This window comes from Furipterus horrens, unplaced genomic scaffold (assembly GCF_987537825.1).
Source record: "Furipterus horrens unplaced genomic scaffold, mFurHor1.1.pri manual_scaffold_12, whole genome shotgun sequence".
NCBI classification, from domain to species: domain Eukaryota; kingdom Metazoa; phylum Chordata; class Mammalia; order Chiroptera; family Furipteridae; genus Furipterus; species Furipterus horrens.
Window position 1 is genome coordinate 2014129 of NW_028327182.1, and position 22521 is coordinate 2036649.

The 22521-nt window shown below is 51.7% G+C and overlaps 1 protein-coding gene across 2 annotated transcripts in view; it reads right to left on the reverse strand.

Moving 5' to 3' along the window:
* NBEA (neurobeachin) overlaps window positions 1–22521 on the reverse strand; it is a 377725-nt gene that overhangs the window by 284236 nt on the left and 70968 nt on the right. For both annotated transcript variants that reach the window (XM_090258648.1, XM_090258647.1), the window contains exons 18-26: window positions 22073–22181; window positions 18753–18834; window positions 18483–18606; window positions 17798–17990; window positions 15662–16663; window positions 13750–13964; window positions 11529–11682; window positions 4140–4320; window positions 1938–2062 (exon numbers count right to left, since the gene is read on the reverse strand). In XM_090258648.1, the coding sequence (XP_090114774.1) occupies window positions 1938–2062; window positions 4140–4320; window positions 11529–11682; window positions 13750–13964; window positions 15662–16663; window positions 17798–17990; window positions 18483–18606; window positions 18753–18834; window positions 22073–22181 (2185 nt within the window). The remainder of the gene's footprint in view (window positions 1–1937; window positions 2063–4139; window positions 4321–11528; window positions 11683–13749; window positions 13965–15661; window positions 16664–17797; window positions 17991–18482; window positions 18607–18752; window positions 18835–22072; window positions 22182–22521) is intronic.

Genomic DNA, 22521 nt, shown 5'->3' on the forward strand with positions numbered 1-22521 from the left:
TCACCGGATAATTAAGGGAAATACACTGAGAGCGTAAATGAAAAGCACATAATTCACAGCATAAACATAAAAATATATTTTTATGTGCCATTTTATACTATGTCTCGATACCATGATGTAACTTGGTCCTTACATAGCATCATCAAAAATGTTCGCATCTCCTCCCCTTCTGAGAAAGTAGAGGAAGGGAGACCCGGCGAAGGTGTGGGACCCCCGCAGGCCAGCGCCAGTCCCAAAGCAACCCTGGTGTCCCTGCTGAGCTCAGCACAGGGAGGGAGAGACCTGCACCCCCCAGGCCCCCGCCTCTGTCCTGACAGGGGTCACCTTACCAAGGGTCCCATGGTCATCACCTTCCGCCCACTGCCACTGCCCAGCTCGGGCGGGACACGGCCACCTCAATTAAACGCCACCCCTCTCCTCCGCGCCGGGCTCTCTGTCGCATTCTGCCCCCAGAGGAACCCTTGTCTGAGCCTTGAAAAGCTCCCTACTGCCTCCTGAACCAAGTCCAGATGCCTCTACAGTCCCCGCTCTGAGGAACGCGTGGATTTAAGTCAGCCCAGGGGCTCGCGTGAGGGGCTGCCTGCTGCAGAGAGGAGGGGTCAGCGTTCGCTGAGTGTTCGGGCATGTCAGACGGCAAGGCCTGTAACACGCTGTAGCTTTTCATTCCAGTCACACAAACAGCCTGTAGGTCACGGTCTGACCCGTTTTACAGACTGGAAAACAGGCCCCGGAGAGTCAGGGGCCGGTCTTAGGTCGGAGACCCGGGAAGCAGTGGAGCCAGGACACCCCCCAAACTGTCTGGGCCCACGCGCGTGCTCCTCTGACCCAGCACAGCCCTGCACGGCGCTGCAGCGGCAGAGGCGCAGGGGGCAGGTGTCCCCCAGGAACGGCCCCTGCTGCGCCACCCGGGGGAGCTTTGCTGCTCACACGCCTGCAGTTCCGCGTCTCAGCACCAGAGAGCGTGTGGGGACCGGTGAGCAGTAGAACAATAAGCAATCTAACCTCTAGGAGCGAGTCCCATGGAAAGGAAGATGCTGCCATACAGAAACATGCCACACACATGCCCCGCGTGTGGTTGTTCTGTCCAAAAACCACCCAGGGGTGAAGCCGGGGAACTTCTGCAGCGAATTAAACTCCTACTTCACGCCTTCGCTTACTGAGCAAGAACACCCGTGTCATCACCAAACACGTCACTGCAAGTGCGGTGGTGGTGAGAGACACGCGCAGCTTCACGGAGACGAGACCACAGCCCCTGGGCCGGGCGCACGGAGACCCCTGAGACACTGTGCTCAGAGCGGCCCCTCGGCTACAGCGAGAGCCGGACAGATTTTAGCCCGGCGAGAAGCCGGGGTGCAGACCTCCAGGAAAGGGGCCCACGCACGAGCCGGCAAGCGTGGAAGAGCTGAGGGTGCCCACAGCGTGAGCAGCGTGGGGAGGGCCAGCGGAGGGGACGGGGCGGAGCCTGTGGCAGGGAGGACGGAGGGCCGCCATCCAGCGCTAAGACCGCAACCCCTCGAACGCTCCGCGCTGGCCCCTCGGGGTATGTCTGTCGGTCACGGGGATGTCTATCACCAAAACCACATGCGTTTGAAAGGAGCGTGACGCACCCGTGTAACATACCACCACATAATTCACTTACTTTACTCATTAATTAAACCTTCAATATATACTGAACTGTGGAAACACGTGCGTGGAAACATTTATGACTAAGAACTGTCCGAATCCACGCACGTTATAATCCTTCTGAGAACCCCGTGGAGCAGAAATTGTATCTTCATTTAGAAGCAAAACCCCGAGTCTCGGAGCGGCAGCAGGACCTCGGCGCGGCGGCTGCGAGCGGAGGCCAGCCCCGGGGCCGGGCTGCCGCGGGCGGGGACCTCGGTCCTCCATGGGGCCAGGCCGCGCCGCGCCGCGCACGCGGGGTGAACCGCACTCACCTTGGCCGCCGCTGTCGCCGCCTGGGCCGCATCGGCAGGCCTGCCACTGCTGTGGGACGACTTGCCGCCGCGCTCCCTCTGTCTCTGCCGGCACTCCAAGCAGTTCCTCACGGCCACGCAGCACACTGCTCAGAAACCACAGGCCTGTTACTCTCGCGCCCACTGCCGGCGCCCCTTCCCCCCTCCACCCCATGATCATGTAAAAAGTCAACCAGACCGACAAGCACTTTGATGATTGTGAAACACAGTAATGGAAAGTACACGTGTGTAGTTACAAAATTAAAGCCAACCCCCATGGACTACCAACGAGCGACAGCAATGGGACGCGGCCCGGGCCTTGGAAGCTACGTGCGCGCGTCATAGTCTATCCCCTCCGTCATTCGAAATTCCGAATTTTGCGAATCAGGAAGAATTTTTAAAAACTTGATATTCATATTAGATCAACTCTGCTGGACAGTAAGACTCCTCCCTGTGGTCTGACTACCTGGCAACTCTCACAGACGCCAATGTCTCCCCTTCCTCACGGGGAGGAAGCCCAGGGCCTCCGGGGCAGCGCCTGCATCTCAGTCCTGCCTCCGCCACTTCTCAGCTGCGCGGCCCTCGGCGGCCGCTGGGACTACCAGTGCCTCAGTTTCCTCGTGTGTGACATGAGGATGAGCGCACCGCCTCCGGGGTCCTTGTAAGGGTTAGCTCAATTAACACGGGTAAGGGGCTTGGAACGGTTAACGCACACAGGGATACACAACCATGTGCTTCAGCATTACTCAGGCATAAAACAGCCCTCTGGATATAAAAAACAAATCTGCTAGGAATTATTAGGATAAAAGTTAAAGCGGCAGTTAAGCCTTGGAATGTATTCAGAAAAAAAAACCTCAAAATAACCACATAAATGCTGCTTTGAAGACGCGGAGGCCCCTAAGAGCACCCCTCTTTCCCACAAAGGTCAAGCTACAGCATCGCTGGGCACCGGCGGCAACGCCCAGGCGGCCGCGCTGAACGGTCCCCTCCCCGGGGCGGCCCGTCTGCTGGGCGCAGGCTCTCTGTGGCCGGAACGAGTGTGAAGCGATGCGTCTCAGTCTGTGCGTCTTTCAAAAATGCAAAACAAAAACGTAGGTTTCATTCAATCACACTTCTTAAAATTTAGTAATAATCAATAAATAAAATGGTATCTACTTCAAGTGTACAAGACGCCTGACGTAAGTAGGCTGAAATGACAATGACAGTCCTGTCAACGGACGTCGCTCCCAGAGGAGTTCCCCCCCTCCCTTAGGTCAGAAACCTCTCGCCTGACATGACACGTGGAGATTTTTACATGGCTGTTTAAACTGTGCGGAGAAGAGTCCACGTCAGGAGCGCCCTCCCCAGCTGCTGTCCTGCTTGTGGTTCTCTCTAAAACCTAAGAGGTGTCAGTGAACGTCCCCTTCGCGAAAGGGAAGAGGCCCGAAGACGGCTCCCCCTAGGGCCGGTCTAGATTCACTGAGAGTCGTCAGAGCGAAGTTTTCTTTTTGTTTAAGACACAGACCTCCCTCGGCGCCCGTCAGCCTCAGAGCCGTCACCCCCGTACGCGTCCCACTCGGCCGAGGGAAGAACGTGCCAGCCTGGGCGCTGGCTCAGGGGACTCGCGCGCTGGCCAGACGTGCGGCAGTCGCCCGCCGCCCTCCCACGGGAGGCGCTCCATGGCTCTGCACGTGAGTCTCTGCCCGAGGTACCACCCACCATATTTGGAGGGAGCCACGTGGCGTCCTGATTTATTTTTATTTTTCATTCCCCAAGTATCTACAGATTTTTAAAACACGTTCTTCTTTCTGATTACAGCTGACGCCCGGCGTTACGCTGGGGCCGCGCTGCTGCCCCCGCAGACAGAAGGGGCCCCGCACGGCGGCGTCCGTTAGAGGGGCCGGGCTGGGAGGCCCGCAGCAGAGCCGGGTACGGAACGGGGCGCTCGGTCTCTGGTGTGCGTGTGGGTGCAGGGCCACTGCCCTCTGTCAGCGTGCCAGGGAAGAACCGGCGCCTGGACTTACACTAAGTCACTTCAGTGCAGAGTGGCACGGTCCCACTGGTTTTACACAATTCAAACTGCAACTTAACATCTGTTCTAGGCGGTCAAGTGCACACCGCCCTCGCGGGAGACGCTGGGGCCTTCCGTGAGCCACGGCCCCCCCGCCGCTGCCCACGCGTGGCCCGGCACCGGGGCGGACTCACCCAGCCGCAGGCACTGGCGCATCAGGCCGCCGGAGGACATGTTCTTCTCGGCCTCGATCTCGCTGAAGTTCAGGGAGCTGGCGAAGACCAGCACGTCCACCATGGCCATCAGCCGGCTGAGGAAGGTCACTGCTGTCTCGGCGGCCATGCCTTGCGTCACTTCGATGTTTTCCAGCTCCGTCTTCCAAGGGGAAGATGGGAGACGCGTTAGGGCTTGGAAATGTAATAATGCACATACGCAGTACAGGGAAGAGTCATTTAGCATAATTAGTATCATACATTTCGTAAAAAATAAATGATAAAGTAAAATCTAATTTAATATACCATAAGAGCTGAGTATCAAACTGAGTTAGTCTACCCATGAATTATCTCTGAATAAAGAAAAAAATCTATTTTTAAAATCAATGTCAGATTTAAATGTCATTACCTGTGAAAAAACTACATTCCAAGCTGAAGATCCTTTTACAAAGACACGTAAATAGCACATATATAAACTGTTTTATTTATTAGTTAAGAAACATAAAACTGGTACTTCTTGCCTAAAACCCTCACCCTTGCTTATAAAAAGCGTGTTAACTTTTCTTCCCCGTAACATACGCTGGGTAACGGGAAAGAAGACACGGCCCCTCCATCGGCACCTGCATGACAGAAGTGTCAGATGGGCGTGTGTGACAATGTCCTGTCCTCTCCAGCATAAACCAACACCATGGGGTACCCCAAAAGTACTGTAAAAACCTCAGGTAAAATTAATCAGACAGACCCCATCCTTCGACAGACCTAAGCGCCAGCAAAGACCAGGATCAGCAGAGGTTCAGACCGGCGAGGCTGCGTTTGCACCGGACACCGTGGGGTAGCACATAAAGTCCTGCTTTAAGGGGAATGTTCCCAAGGGTCCCGTGTCTTAAGACGCATGACCGGGTGTTATAAGCAAGAGCAACATTTCTTATTTTATTTCTCACTGTCAGTTGTAGAGGGTTTTCATTATTTTGGTTCCCTACGACTAGGCCGCCTTTTCTCAATGTCTCACAGAGCAGTGAAGTAAGAAATGCTTTAAAAATAGAAAACACTGCTGTTCTAATTTTCTAAGAGGCACACTGGCCATACTGGTTAAGTCTGGTTCTTCAGATGATAAGTTAAACTACGCGGTGAGCACGCAGTCTGGGTCTCGGCTTCAATGTCATGTTTTGTTTTGATACCGATCATGCCCATCCCGCTACTCACACACATTCCTCTCAGGTCACCATGAAAGTGACAGCAGAAAGCCATGTCGTTTTTTCAGGCAACTCTAAACACTTCCTGTGCACGACACGGGCACCAAAACGGACAGGTGGCCATGCAAGAACCATGTAACCAGATTCTACACGGAGAATAAACAGCCTCTCTCTTCCACTGATCAGATCGGGGGCAAAATTCTTCCTAAAATAAGCTTAAAAATACTCGAAATGCTGTTTCCATTGCTGGCTTACATGGTGCCAATGCAGTATCCATGACCTGAGTAAACGATAACCTCCTCACTGAAAGTTTCAACATGCAGAATCCTTATTTCCTAGCATTTCATTGGTACACAGTATCATTTCATAGCAAGAACTGAAATCTGTGACCACAACACAGTAGATTATAAGGAAAAGCAAAGAAAAGAAATTCATTTTATATAAAACCACTTTTAAATCACAGTCATCAATATAAGTTTTTAAAATAATAGAATGGAATATCTGGTCCTTCCTTAGATCTACTAAATAGTCTGAATAATTTTTCAAGATATTAGAATATTAGGATATTCATAGGTGTGTTCTCAAATAAATTTTTCATCACTCTGAGTTCCTGAAATTATTAGAACTGTACTTTCTTTGTCTTTTTTGAGTCTTTTGGAGTCTACAAGACTTAACCTTCAAAATATACTTTAATATTTAAATGAGTGAATTATATACAGGAATTATAAAGAGAATTATTAATTGTTCATGTAATTTACCAAACTCTTATTGTTGCCTAAACAAAAAATATTTTAAAGTAAAAAGCATTCTTAACATAAACCATAAGCTAAGAGTTCTTACTACATTACACATAAAAGTAATACATAATTGTGATGGAATGTTATATAAACAGGTTTAAAAATAATAACCATTCACGTATCATTATTGCTAATCTTATAACATTTCTCATCCAATTTTCTTTCATTGGAACCAGCTAACATCTGATTGGACATATGCCTGAGATGTTGTTGGCATTAGATATGATACTTTATTCTGAAGATTATTGTGGATAATAAAATAGTAACTCATCAATAAACTAAAAGAAATAATCCTTTTAATGAATCTCTTAAATATACCTAAGACACACCCAATGTTAAAGATGGTATGGAAACGCAAAATATAACCAAGTCAAAATCTCATAAGTAAAAATAAAATTTAAAAATAAAAAACCTAAAAATTAATGAAGAAATACTAACCTTAGAGCCCTGGACATGCATCAGACAGACAACAGACCAAAAATGTAGAAGAAAAGCAAATTACTAAAATTAAATAAAAATACAATGTAAAATTGAAACACAAAATAATATAATTAAAATGATATTTGATTATTTCATTGAAAGCAAAAATCCTCAGAAGTGGTGTTCATTTTATAAATTACAACGGTTAAGATTAAATATCAAATACCTAGACTGCTATTGATTCTCTTCATTAGAATACCTCTGCCCAAATAGCATATATGTATAGCTCACATACTAGAAATTATGCACATCCTATTTTGTAAAGTAAGTGTTTTTTCCTAGCAGATGACTAAGGAAACATTTACTAAACAAACTAATATAATGTTTCTGTAAAAGCCCAAAGTCTGTACCAGTTTAGACAAAAATGACTTAGGAAAATAAACCATTTATATCAAACTTCTAGAATTTTCTTTAAGGAGTCATGATATAATACGGAGCCCTTCCAATACATCAGAACTCCCAGAAGTTAGTAAAAGAATAAAATATTTGAGTGATTATAACTTACAGACTACGTTCCCTTGCCAGAAAGTACCGTGCTGATACACTAAACGAGGTCCATGTGGAAACTAACCTAATCACACAGGGATTTTACTCAGTTTCGGAATCTTATAAGAATTATATTCAACATGGGGTTCACAATAAAATCATCCACTGCCCCATTCTCTGGTTTCTGAAACCAATATACGTGAGCATGAATTTCAAAGTACACTACTACATGGCACATTGTACAGAAAACACAAAAAAGCTTCCTGAGAATACTGAAGTATAACCCGTGCTATGAGATAAAGCAAGAAATTAATATCTCCAAATTTATTAACTGAATAGCCTGATGATGGTAAGAGAACATGGATTAAAATTAAGACTCTGTCATCACTTGGGAATAGAACGAGCTGTTCTTCCCTATGACCGGACAGTCCTGGGAAAGCAGAAGTACGGCCTCTGTCCCTCTCCTGCACCGGAGAAGCCGCGCCACGGATGATGCTGACTAAACGCCGAACAGCCCGCGTCCCGGGCGGCTGACCGTCTGGGCCCCACGGGGGTCCTGCAGCTTCTAGCTGAGCGTGTGCCTGGCCGCTCTCCCTTTCCCTCCTCCGCCTCGCTCCCAACCCTGACGCACCTGCGCAGTGTGGGGGAGGGCGTGACAGGGCTCGCCTGACCACGCGGGCCAGCACTCACTCTGGAAAACCCCCACAGCAGAAACGACGTTCCTGCCTTGATCCAAAGCTGGCCAAGTGCACACCACGGGGCCTCAATTTCCCCAGCACTAAGGTTAGAGCCGCTGGTCTTATTTAGAGACTGGAAACTATTTTTGTAACTTATTTTCTACGCTGCATGTGATTTTAACTAACACAGGCAGCACTGAAACTCCAATCGGGTCCTATTCTGCCATGAATATTAAGGTCAGGGTGTTCACTACAGTGTAAATATTGTCTAGCTATACCCTTTTTCCTTAAAGTCTCCAGCAAGACTTTGTCTTAAAGTCAGACTGACCTGATCAGCTCAGGTGTCGCGATGCGACGCGGCAGCAGCTCAGAAACACGCACTGAGAACGGGCATCTGTGCCCACGAAGGCCCCGGGCGGAACACAGACCGCCTGCGGCACCCCCACGGCCAGGGCAGGCAAGGAGGCGACACCACGCACTCTCTGCCATCAAAACCCGTAACAACTAAAGTTTCTCCAGCAGTCCATTTCACACCTCAGAACTCGGAGCAGACAGGCTTCCTTTACAAACGGGAAGAGTGTTCTATCCCGATGTAACTCAGAACCAATCATTCCCAGGGGCGCTGAAGGGAAAACATCCAGGAAGAGCCTTCTCCGCCTGGAGGACTTCTTACACATGAACCTGACCGTCTCCATCCAGACGCCCCGGGGGAGCAGAAGGATGAACACCTTTTAAGAAATGACAAGCTGAGGCTGAGATCATATCCAGTGAGGGATAGACAGAACCCAGGGTAAGATATCAGATTTATCTCATGCTAAAACTCATATACTTCATACTAAATCATACCTTCGAATAGATCACGCCTGAATCTCACTGATAACAGGAAACAAGTGTGTTTCTAGTGAGGAATTATCTGAGACCCCCACTTCCACTGGGAAACGGGAAAGCCATATTCCTGTCTTGAGCCTTACATCATGTTTTTTAAATGGATTACTATGCAGAATACTTCGCATTCTACTCATTCTCTTAAGATCAAATGCAGTTTCACGTTAGGCACGTCAAATACTGAGAAAGAAAAAAGCATGACCAAGTGCGAAAAGCCACACATCTATCTCCTAGTAGGACACACTGACCGCAATATTCAGTAAAACTGTTTTCTGAAAAATTAGATTTTAATAAATGTGCGGTAAGTCAAAATCAAGTTCTCATTTAATAGAAGAGCGTGCATTTCTCGTGGGCTCTGACTACTGAGTTTACAGCGGTCAGTGGTAAGTGAGGAGGGTCTCACACAACGACATTATACTAGGACACCAGTATTTATCTGAAGGTGGCAGCAAACTACGACCCACGTGTCAAGCCTGCCGCACTGAGACGCACACGCCCTCTTCCTTCACGGCTGCTCTGGCACCGCAACGCAGAGTGGAGTAGCTGGGTCAGAGGCAGGAGCGCCCACAGACTGAGAGAAGACAGTCACTATCTGAGGCACAAGGAAGAAGTTTGCCAACCGCGACCCCTGCATGAAGTGCGTGTCTGCACACAGAGCGCGGCTGTTCTGATGACCTCCCCACACCTAAACGAAGTGATCAGATCCCTCAAGCTTCCCTCTGCACGTCTAGGTTTACAGTTCACAAAACCCCGACGTGACCAAGTCTCCCCGCGGCCTTCTGACGTTAGCAGCGCTTCCTTTTCACTTCTTCCCACTCCCTCGCTCGCTTCTTACATTTTGAGGCTGAGTCTAAACGCTCCAGCGCTCCGGCCCTAAGTTCCTTCTTTACTCAGCCCCCCCCCCACGTCCCAACTGTATGAGCACATCACACAGGCCAGCGACAGGAAGCCGCGCTCAGCAGGGGCCCCGCCTGGTGCAGCGGCTTCTGCTCGGGGGCAGGCTCTTCAGACACCGCAGAGTGAGCTGCGCCGTGCGGCCAGGGACCGGCACCCCACGGAGCGCGCCAGGCCAGGGGACGCGCAGAGGCAGAGGCCACGGAGAAGCTTCCACAGGTGGACGGATTCCCAAGTCCCTTCCAAACAGGGTAGGCTCTGTGGAATTCCGAGTCCCACAGGATACGGTGGAACTCACAGGTAGTAAGTCCGAAAACCAAACCTCAGAGTGTCAGTATCTTCACGGCACTTCCATTATAAACTAGAAATCAGCCAACCTGGGTAGTGAAAGAGTCCATAAGGGTTCCTGGGAATACACTTCATTAACTTACTGTTTCCCCTATCCTGAGAGAAACCCTTTAGCTTTAAAATCCGGAAGACTGTTAAGCAATGTGAGTATGTGAAACTAGGCAAATTTTAATACCTACTACTAACTTTATATAAAGTCCATTTTCTTTGTTCTGCAGAAGTTCGGGAACAATATACTTAATGTGAAACTTAATACGAACTCTTACAATTCCTTGACGACAAATGACGATACGTGCGTAGAAGATATAAAGTAAAGCGTCCGTGGTGGAAAAAGCACCGGAAGGAAAACGCTGGTTTCCCAGGCTTCACTGCAGGGGAGAAGCCGCCACACGGCTCCCCGCCCCACCCACGCCCGTGCGGCCTCCGTTCCGCCGCGAGCTGCTGACCCCGCTCCGGCCTTCACGGTGCCCTGCCCATCGCACGCGCGCCCGGGCTGCCCCTTGTCTCTGAGCTCCGTGACGACGCTCGCAGGTGAACTCGCAAAGCACGCGCCCGGGAGAGGAGGGGTCTGCAGAGCACGACCCGAGCCAGGGAGAGGCAGCCCACACAGAAGCGCCGCTAGTGACGGAGCCCCTGGAAGCGGCCTCAGCAAGTGAGAGACAGGCGAGCGGAGCAGGGTTCTCTCTGGGGAGTCTGTCTGGGGCGCACGGATGTGTCCCCACGGTGGCAGCGCCGCAGAGGCCAGGTCCCCTGCTCAGTCTGTGGCCCCCGAGTCAAGGTCGTGACACGGATCAGAGGCATTTTTTGAAGTGATGACTAAAATATACAGTTAGCAGCGACCTACTATATCGTAAATGACATGTAATTAACATTAAATGCATTGCAACCTTATGTTAATAGATTTCAGTGTTTTATATAAAAAGATGTATATTTTTTAAAATAAATGTTGAACCAGTAAATAAAGTCAGATAAAAATGCTATTAAATGCCATGCGAGTAACAGAACGTTTTGAGGTTTATAAGGATTATGAAATTTTTAGGCTAGCATAAAATGGCATATTTTCTACTTTTTCTATACAAGTGCCTAAGTTTTAAATAAGAAACACTCCTAGAATTAATTAATTTGGTTCTCCTTTGGAAGCAAAATTGCTGGCTTCCAGATCAAATCTCGGCAAACAGGACGGCTTATGCTCCTAGATGTTGTTTAAAATAATAGTAAGTGTGGAAATAGTTATTTCAAGTAAATCATATGAAACTGCATATGTAATGGGGATTTGTCCTAAATTCAGATTCATGCCTCTAATTGCTATACAATAACCAGACGCTTGTACTTAGAACTTCGGGATTTGCAAAACGAGGATTTTAACAATTTCTCATATGCATTTGAAAGGAGAAACATATAGAAAGTAAAGTAAGTCGCCTATATGTATGACCCTTCCTAGGAAGTATTCATCGGAATGACCGGAGACACGGTTTCATAAACACGCACGCTGTCACTGGACTCTGGCAAACCGATCTCCACGTGCATCCGTCTGCACACACGACTTCACTCGGCGGGAAGCCAACCCCGCCGGGACCCTGCCGCCCCCAGCGGGGGGTGCCCGGCACTCACCGTGGGCGACGTGGCGGCCGACAGCAGCGGCAGGATGCCCCCACAGGCGATGATGATGTTGTCCACCATCTGGGAGATGAGGTGGATCGTGTTGTGCACGAAGATGATGTTCTCGTTGCTGTTGACGAAGTCCATCACGGACTTGGTGGAGTGGCTGCGGCGGCAGAGAAATGGAACAGAGGTGAATCCTCCCTGGGCTCACAACGGGATTCAGATAGTTTATAACATTTTTAAGTGACAAAGAACGGAGAGCCCGGCAAACGTACAACGGAGTCCCTGGAAAATAACACAGCTGATGGCTGGGACGTGACATCACGGAGCGTGTGGCGCACAGCGCGCCGGGACACGGCGACTGCGTCTGTGTGGGGCACCAGGGCTTCGTTTCTCCCTAAGAAGTGTGGTGCGTCAGCTTGATTCAGAGACACGTGACAGGCCAGGGAGAGTGGGGAACACCTGACGAGGCCACGGGACCCTGCTGTGCTGACAGGCGGGACACGTGGCCGGGTAACGGGCAGGCCGTGACGGCGCCTCTGCCCGGCCTGCTGAGCCTGCACACGGCTCGTCACGGAAGGCACAGGACAGGCGAGTGACGAGGGCTTGCTAAGTAGAAAGAACACAGCCCCCAGGCGGGCAGTGCAGCCGCACACGGAGCAGGCGGCAGGGCCGCCCGAGAGACGCACGCTTCAGCCCGGTGCGAGTCAGGAGCAGGGACTGCTTCCCAACGGGAGGAGAAGAAACTATTCCGTGATCAAATTTAAGTCAGAGAGTCTCAACTCTTTGGAACTTCAAAGTCTCTTGTATTACATCCTGGATCTCAATAGGTTTTCCTCTGTCTTAATATTAAGTGCTATCTAAAAAACTTAAATCACATAAACTGGTGTTTGGGAAGCGTTACGAGAGCCCTTGAAGGGCCACGAAGACACGGAGGAGAGAAAGCTGAGGACCCTCCCCGAGGAGGTTACACGTCACACCCCCACACGCTGACAACCAAGCGAACAGTGACGCACCCATGTGCGAGGCCCCTCCTTCGTCACCCCCACGGGCTGAGCGCGCAGGCACGGCAGGGCACCGGAGCAAAGGGCTCTGCGTAGGCCTCAGCCCCCCCGCTGGGAGCGAGGCCCCTGCCCCCCAACACAGCCGAGGCCTCGTCATGCTGCTGGCCCCGCTCAGGCACAGAAAAGGGGGCGCCCCAAGGCCTGGCCGCCCGTCCTGGGGATCCCATCCCCTCAGGTTGGTGACTGCCATGGAGAAGAGCACAGGCTCCTGCTGGCACGGGAAAAGGAAGGGGAAATATCTTGAGGGGCTTCCATGAAAACAAAAAAGAAGAAGAGTGAATAACAAAGAAGAAAAGGAGGAAGAGGAGGAAGAGAAAGCGGGGGAGGAGGAGAAGGGGGGAGAAAACAAGGAAGGAGGAGGAGGAGGAGGAGGAGGAAGAGCCCCTGCCCTCAGTTGGGCACGTGTCCTGCGCTGCTCCGGGCTGGGACCTGGGGCGGCTGCGCTGACACTTAGGAGCCGAGTCAGGGGAGGCAGAGAAGCCCGGGGAGCCCCGAGGACAGGGGGCCGCCCCCGGTTCTCACCGCCGTGGCCACGAACTCTGTACCGAGAGCCACCGGCTCTGTAACTTACATGCTGACCACGTGAGGGACACGCTCCCGTGATGACTAATTTGCTGTGTGTCTGCTACTAGAGAACTCAGCTAGCAGTGAGGGAGGCGATGGCTTAATTTCCGCAGACCTGGTTTTCCTCAAGTGGTCATATTGGAATAGACACCCCCAACCTAAACGGTGTCGTCGCTAGAAACAGGTGCCACCGGTGACTGCAATTTTACTTCAGCAGTGCGGATATGTCATAACAAGAATAAATGTAATATGTGGCATTAAGTTAAAAGGAAAAGGTAGAACTATGAAAATTTCTCTGAACCAAAGCTGAACTTTGTTGCTGCTCCATCTGTTCGATACAGAACAGGCAACGCCAGAGGCAACGTTTGCTCTTTGGTTGCCTCAAGCCAAGCTCGGGGACGCCTTTTCCCAGGAGGCCCAGGCCTCATGACCTTCACAGAAATAGTTATGGTCATATAAAAAATTTCGGTTTGGCTTTTTAAATAAGCCGCATTTGTGATATGTATCTGATGATGTAATTCCCTTAGAGTGGGCGGATGCCAGTCCCTTAAAGCAGCCCTTTGCTCGGTACCAGTGCTATGCCCACAGGAGAGGGCCGTCACCTTCGCCACACGTGGACGTCGGTCTCCAGCGCAAACAGCAGGTCGGTCAGCAGGCGCTGGTGCATGGGCGACCACTTGAACTCGGGGATGCGGAACATGGTGGTGCGCGGGCCGGGGCTGAACTGCCGCCGCTGCTCCTCCGTCATCGGCATCCCCCGGAAGCCCAGGTCCACGCGGAGGTCTCTGTCCTGGGCCACAGACCGACCCTGCACGGCCTGGACACAGAGAAGGGGAGCGTTTGCAGAATGCGGAAGAAATGCTTCATCTCACAGTGAAAACAATCGGGGGCGGGGGGGCTGCCACGTGCTGGCCACCTGGTGACCCTGAACAGAGACAAGGCCGCGTGACACGCCCCACGTGGCCATGTCAGAGGCTAGGCAAGGACGTCAAATGCGCCCCGGGAGCAAGGCGCCATGCGTTCCCGCGTGGGGAGTCTGCCCCTGGCTCAGCACTCCCCCGCCTGCCGAAGGTCACGCGCACCCCTGCCGCACAGACTCCCTTAGGAAGGCGTCTTAGCAGAGCAAAGACACCTGTTAGGTACACGGTATACCCTTTAGAACAAGACACGTTAAATTGATCTTCGATGACATTAGAAACTGAGTAGAAATCCCAGAGAAGAGCAACAAACTGAACCCTCAGGTAAGTTTGCGTCCACTCCGAACCCTACGGTACGACTCAGCCCAGAAAAACAGGAAGGAGTCCTGAAACTCGAAGCTCAACAACCGAGACCTGTAACAGGAGCCCCGTCCTCTTCCGGCTTCCCCTGCGGAGGCCAAAGCCGCGGCCCCAACACGTCCCGCCACCAGGCCTCAGAGCCCCCTGTCCCCGTCCTGAACTCCTACCCGTGTGGGCCCTGAAGCCAATGCGCACGTGCTGGGCCGTGGTGGGGGCTGGGCCTGCCAACGCAGAGCGCGGGGGCCCTGGCCAGAGCAGCCCCGCCCCCGCCCCCTTCCTTTCGTCACCAGCTCCGTCCGGGCTCCGAGCGTACTAGCCACACAACGGGGTTAAGCCCAACGCTTAGAAGGTTACAATTAATCACGGGTACAGACTGAAGACTGCGAGCAAAAACATGCAAATGCAGTCAGAGCCTTAAGGGCCGTATTTCATCCTAGTTCCACCTGTTGTTCTGTACAAGGGAGGTCAGGCCTGCCCAGGGAGGCGGGCAGTTACACCGGCAGCGTGCGGCGGGCCTGCAAATGTAACTCGGAGAGTTCAGATTCCTTTCACCTGCGCGAGCATACTACGCAATTCCAAGAAATGCTCTTACATTAGGTTGGCCAACATGATTGTTTGTTTTCTGTAAAGATGGAGCTAGCAGTGCTTAGCTGTCTTTAAGTTCATTTGAAACAACTGTGTTAGATTGTATTGTGACAGCTGCCCTATCAGCGTGCATCACAAAAATACTTATCAAAACTGGTGAATTTTGTGTAGCAATTTTAATATTGAAGATGAAAGAAAATATGCAACATTTCTGGCATATTATGCTGTATTACTTCAGGAGGTAAAAACACAACTGAAACACACACACAAAAGGAAAAGCCGTGTGGTGTAGGGAGAAGGGGCTGAGACCGATCGAATGTGCACAGTTTCGCGCTGAGGACTTCCCGCTGGACAGTGCTGCCCGGTCGGGTGGCCCGGCTGACGTTGACAGTGATCCAATCAAGACATTAGTTGGGAACAATCAGTGTTATACCACACGGGAGACAGCTGAGGTGCTCAAAATATCCCAAATTAATAGTTACTGGTAAAAATAAAAATTGCGTCGTATTTTAGGGAGAAAAGCATACGGACATTTTGGCCCACCCGGTGCTGTAACTAAAGGAAGCGCCACGGGCCGGGCCGGACACGCCGGCTCCAATGCTACCAGGGACCGCCCGTGCGACGTGGGCTCGGGCCCCGGCGGGCCGCTCACCTGGGTGGTCGTGGTCGTCTGAATTTTCCGGATTTCTTTTCCCAACTCCTTGCCATCGTCAGACCGCTCGGTGTCGGAAACCACACTCCCCGCGTCGGCGCTGGGCCCAGGCCTGCTCCCGGCAGGGTCTGCCTCCAGCGCCGCGGCCACCGCCTCTGGGCACGCCAGCCCTTTCGGGGCCGGGGCCGGGTCTCTCTCGGAAATGCCGCCCACGCCGTCGGAGGCGGTGTGGATCTTGAACTCCTTCTCCTCCATTATGGCTGCGCAAGTGAGGTCCACGCTCCCGGTCATGTGCGCGAGCAAGCCAAGGTCGTCGCTGACCCCGAGGTGCACCTGCGTGTCCTGCATATTTGGAATGATGTGGTTGCTGGGAAGCTCGGGGAGGAGCTTCTCTTCCTGCTTGGGGATTTCATCAAAGAGGAACGGGGCGCTGCTACTGGGAAGCTCGTCCTTCTCGTCGGCCAGCGTTATCAGCGGGCCGCTGTCCTTCTCCTCGAGCTTTTTCAGGGCCCCCCCGCCGCCCTGCAGCTGCCCGACGGCGGCGCTGTACACGCTGTCCAGCAGCGACCCCACCTCCACGAGGGCCCCGTTCTCGCTGCCCACCAGGGTCTCCGGCGACAAGTCCATGTCGTCCAGCTTCACTTCTGTGGCTTCCACCTTCTCTGCTTTTATGTCAACGAGAAGGTCATGCACTTGCACGTGGACGCCGCCCCCGGGCCTGTCTGCGCCCCCGAGAATGCCGTCGGGCCCCTTGGCGGACAGGAGCAGGTCGCCGGCGTCCGCGCCGACCGGGTAGTCCGTCTCGCTCTCGGGGCTCTGGCTCTGGGAGAGGTCCTCGATCTCGCGGATCTGCAGGCCGCCCTTGGCGCCCGTGCTCTGCGAGGACAGGCCGGAGATGGTGCTCACGCTGCCCTTCTTCCCCTTCTTCATGTTCTCCTCCTCCTGCCTCTGGTACTCCTCGTACATCCTGGCCAGGTACTCCTTGTGGGCTTCGTAAGTGACCTGAGGAACAAGGTTTTGAAAATCCCATTAAGGCATCTTACACAGACCAGGGAGAGAAAGGATGCACAGAGAATACTGGTAACAATAGCAAAACGTGCCCAGAACTGAGGCCTCAAACACGGCGTGTGTTACCACTAAGACAAACTTCCCCCAAGTGCTTGGACATAACCACCAAGAACAGTTACGTGTGACCTCCCACATGCCCAAGGCCACCCGTCGGGTAAACTAACGACAGGAGGGTGTGCGTAAGTGGGCTCGCCTTTGAGGGGACGTCTGCCGACATCACCCCAACCTGACAGCCAGCGGAACGCCCACACGTTTGCGGCACCCGAGCCAAAGGGGAGGCGTGGCTCATCCACGGTCCCCACGGTCCCGTTACCAGGCCAGTCCCACCACCCATTACACACGTGTGCCCGCTTCAGCCGCTGATTTAAAACCCTACACATTTATAAATACACACACTTGTGAATTGTTACGGCATCACGATTTTACCTTTACACAGGCTACTTTAATGTTACTTTATACGGGCTTGTTCTAAAGTAATCAAGGTGTATAAATGTATAAAATACATAAAAAGTACAATGTCTTTTCCTATAAAATACTATTTTCAAATCTGTTAATGTAATAATAAAAGTAAGGTGCCAATATATTATAAAGTTTGAGTTTTTAACAGGACTATAAGCTCTTCTAAAATTAAAAAGTGTTCCCAATTTCTCCTGGGAGGTACATATGATATCACTTTCTACTGGAGTCCCAGGGTAACAGAGTGTCGTCTGACAGGCCTGCCTCTGGAGGCCATCTCAGTACAGAATCCCCTTCGACTTATGAAGGATGAAATAGGTCCATCTCATTCAGTGTCCTTATAAGAATCAGTAGTAATGTTTTAGTTTTTAAAGAGCTACTGGCGTGGGCTCACGTTCCCAGACCTGCGATAAAACCCACGCGGGAGCACCTCTGGGACCTAAAACTCCTAATTAGGTGCCCGAGGCTTCCATCGAGCGACACATGAAACAGAACACGCTCCGGGCGGGACGGAGGGGTCGGCATGCCGGCAGCCACCCACCAGAGGGCACGCGGGGAGCGTCTGCGGCCGGTGGACCCCGCGGCCGGCCCACGGAACGTGGCGCTCGTTACCTTGGAGTGGGCTATGGATAGGGTGTCGACCCACACTCGCCAGCCTCCCCACTCGTATTTGATGGCGTGGTACAGCAGAATCCGGAAGATGTTGTAGACCATCTCGGTGATCTTCTGCTCCTCGGAGTTCTTAGGGTTGATGTAGCCGAGAGAGAACATCCAGTCCTGCCACACTGAGCACTGCAATAAGCACCTAGTGGGAGACACGCTCATTAAAGACGCCTGGGTGACACCAGAACTGACGCTTCTGAGGGGCAGAGGGACAGTGGACCGGGAGCTGACCCCCCGCGCCCCAGGGCACCAGCTCCGGGCGCACAGCCTCAGCCACGCGCAGACGGACGCAGGGACGCGCAGACGGACAAGGGAAGGCCAGCACGTTCACCAGGAAAGTACTACCAGCAACGACCAGGCAGCAGCAAAGGGGGCCGCGCACCTTAAATAGTGATTTGTGGGTTTACAGTCATATGTTCAATTAAATAGAATACCCGTGTACGTAAAATCATGAAAATAACAATAAAGGGTAATAAATGCAGATTAACCAAAGAAACACACGAGGCCTTCTGAGGGTTACAAGCGTTTAGCGGGGTGGGAAAGGTCGGAAATGTCTTCTGTGAAACAGACTGCAAGTCAGAGAAGAAGGACGAGCTGCGGAGTACAGCCGGGGCACGGGGTCCCGGCCGCTCACCTTCTGTTCTCACGGCTGTTGCTGAAAAGCTTTATCATGTCCGACAGGAAGAGCCGGCGGACCTCCATCAGCTCTGCACTGGGCGTGGAGTTCTTCAACAAGGTCGCCACCACTTTCAGAATCACTGTAAAACCACGGAAAAGAGGTACAGTGTGGATCTCCGACGGCATCAGCGTCCACCCAACCAACACGCGCCGCCGGGACTGTGGCCGAAAGCCCGACCCGGCGCCCCGCTACGCGGCGTGACAGCGGAAGGTGGCGCGCGCTCACTTGGGTTCTGGATCTTCACTGTGGAGTCCGGCTCGGGGTGGGGCTTGTGGACGACCTGGGTGCACACCTGCTCGGTCAGTATCTGAAGGACGAAGGTTCGGAATGTCACTCACAGGGTGACTGCACAACTACACATGCACAAAGCATTCCAGAAGCATTTCAGTTCCGCTCAAATCAAGGTCTCTCTTCTGAAGGGTCTTCTTGAATTCCACATACTGCCAAACTCTGTAGTCTTAGAAATGTGTTTTGTTATAGAGAAAACCAAGTATCTACAGAAGGAGAGATTCACTGGGAAATGCAAAAATTTACGGTCTGAAATACCTTTCCAGCGCACATCCTTAGCATCCGTATGCTGTGAGGTGTAAACATCTGACTTGAAATTACTTTTAAAAACTTAGAAGACAGTAAGTAAAGTCAGAAGCCTGGGTCCCGACTTAAAATGAAGCGTCACGAGGGAAATTATTTACAAAAAGTGTTGCTCATTATCATTGATGAAAGAATTTTTTTAAGCCGTCATTCATACAACAAAAAAGACAAAAGTTGACCAAATAAAGAGAAGAAAATTACAAAACCTTTACTAGTTTTTCCACTAAAACACAATCTCGTTGAGGAGAATTTTTATCCGTCTCCTCACTGTACCTTCCCAGCAATAAGCCCGGAGTCTGACGTGGAGCCACACGCAGTAAACATTCAGTATTTAAACACATGTAACAACGGATAAGTCATGGCTATCTGACCGTTTCCTTTAAGCCTTGCCCGTGTTTCTCTGACTCTTGCACATATTAAAACACCCAGCGAGATTACACCTGATAAAGACAGTTTATGTTAGTGACGTAACTTCCGGTTTTGCTGAGTTCTGAAAGCAGCTTTCCAGCAGTCTGACCTACAGGAAGGGACAGAGGCCCCGGCGAGGGGAGTCAGCCGCAAGCTGGGCTGTGCGGAGCCAGGCTGCAGAAGCCGGGGTGGAGAGAGAAACTTTAGGGAGACACTGCAGTCCCTACGACTAGAAAGCGACCATGACGTCCACAAGGGCCCGTTTCTTACCTTTCCACTCAGACTTGTGTTTTTAAGAGAAAAAGAGAGAACACGGACTTAATTCTCTTAGGGGTGTGTCTCAGACAGGTACTGACCTGAAACCAGAGCTGAGCTCCCCGCCCTGCGATGACGATGACGGAGAGGGCGCCCTGCCCGCCCTGCAGCCCGCGCACGGCTGAGACCGACCCCCGGACCCGCCCCCACGCGGCCGCCAGTGGGACGGCCCTGACGCAGGTGTGAACGCTTCTCCGAAAGCTGCGTCCCGCGGAACGAGCAGTGGCTGGTGCGTGCCCCCCAAGTTTTCACACCAATTTACCCAAAACCCCTGGTGTGACCCTCCAGGCCTGGGAACAACATCCCGATGACGCTGGTGACAAGGGCAGCCACGCGTGGAAGGGACAAGGCCAGAGGATTCCGTGTGAGAGGAGCCAGAAGAAGGACCTCACGGCACGGAAAACGAAACGTGTCTCAAGGAATCTCCAGTCCTCTGTTGTCGCCTGTTTACGTCCCCCTCCGGCCATTTCACAACGAGGGTGACAACGGTACCCACCTGATCAATTTGCTAGGAAGACCATGCAAGACTGTGTGCGTGAAAGTGCTTTGAGAACTGTAACATATTCGAATACGAGCTATTTAATTAGGAGCCCACAGTGAGGACCCCACTCAGCCCACACTTACTAAGACCCCTCGCGTGGCCACCCCCCGCCACCCGGGAACGGGGACACAGCTGCGACGTGCAAACATGTTTCTAGAATCAGTGACTTAATTAAAATTCCGGGGACAAGCATTAGACCACGCCCCTGGTTCCGTAAGAAACATGACCCACTGTCATTAGACCCACGTGAGTTTGGACGGTGGGGCGGGGAGAAGCGGGAACACGTAAGTCACGGGAGGCAAGCACTCCCACGAACGGCAAGGACTGGAGGTGGCCGCACTGAGCGGCTCACTGCACTGGAGGCTGCGCCCAGGGCGTCAGCCCCGCCCCCCGCAAGGCACAGCCGTGGGAGCCACAGGAGATCGTGAAACCCAGCGCCCGCGTGACGCTCATGCGCACCTCCATGCACACCGGCCGCGTTCTGAGTGTCCAGAGCTCCACGGGACGAGTGACGACCCCGCAGAGCAGGCGCTGGCCTGAGCGTGGCACCGGGCCTTTGACTTTACTTTCCAAGGGGACCGTCTCCCGACCCGTGAGCCACAGAGAAGCGGGCGTCAGCATGGGCGGCGGGAGCGCTTGGGCCCCTCACTCCGCGCTCGGGCGTCCTCCCTGACCGCAGGCTGGGGAGCAGCACCCGGTGGCCCGCGGAATGCCAACCGCGAGCCTGCTGTCGCCCTGCGTCGGGGCCGCAGCCTCTGGGTCGTGACAGTGTGGACAAGCTACACAGCTGACTGATTCTTCGTTCTGTCACTGCGCAAAGGATATCCAAATAGCATGACGCCTAACATACTGTCTCCTCTGCGATGCTATGATTTTGAGAAAATAATTTTATTAGGAGGTATTTAAATATTTAAAGTCAGATACCACCTTGTGCAAAACTTGTGTTCAGGAGCTATTATACCCTTACGGAAAAAGACAAAGTAACTAGAACTATACATTCAAACTATCAGTTAATTATTTCTGTAAGAAACTGAGCTAGAATCTTCTAGACCTGCACCCAGGGGCCTCCGCACTGTTTAACTGGATTTAGGGATTGAATGTAAAGAGAAGTATTTACCCAAACTTACAAAGAGACATTACTGCTGCACCATTTAATAAAGTAATGAATCGGATACTATTAGTGAAATCGACAAGTATATTAAATAGAAAAATCTAGTTTTGCTTTGAGAAGGCATATTCTAATATCTAAAAACTAATTCCTAAGTGTGCTACAAATCATTAAGAAAATATAATTATCTTTAACTTATAGATGGATAACAATGTACGTATAAAGCAAATAAAATTTAAAGTACATATTTTGCAAATATTATAATTCTGAAGAAATATTTCTATAAAAACCGTTCTGTGTAATTTCAAAGCAGCGCTGATTTCAGTGAAAGCTGGCTCACGTCCCAGTGTGTGAGCTCCGAGAATGACCTCTCCTCAGAACACGGTGCGACAGGGACGCCTCCTCAAGGCCTTTCTAGCTCTCAGGGCGCCCAAGGCAGGGTCCTGAGCTTCGGACCTCCGGCGACGCTGCCCCGCGTCCCTGCCAGGAGCCTGCCCGAGCCCTGACAGCGCCCGCGCGACCCCGCAGGGGCCCCCCTCCATGCCGCGGCCCCCCACCCCCCGCGCACCCTGGGACGTCTACCTCGTACAGCGTGTTGTAGGTGGTGACGGTCACGGTGCTCGTGTGCAGCATGAGCCGCTCTCCCAGGAGCGTGAACAGGCTGTGGGTGTGCATGATTTCCACTTTTCTCCTGGAGGAGGAGGAGGAGAAAGAACAAAATGCTGCAGCGCACACTGCATTTCCTGCTCTCACGGTGCAAAGAGAAAAAGGTACAACTATAAGCAGAGACAAAACCATGTCAGTAATTATTTTTACAAACTTCCATCTACAAAAAGAAATGAGTGTGTAGCACAGGTATCTTCTAAAATTCCAAGAATACCATCTAAATAAACACTTAAAATATCTGTGCAAACAAAAATGCGAAACATACAACGTACGAAGAGTTGACAGCTATTACTGTCAAACTTCTAATAACTATTCACAAGTTATTCTTATGAGATGAGGGTGCCTGGTTTCCTCTAACACAGAGG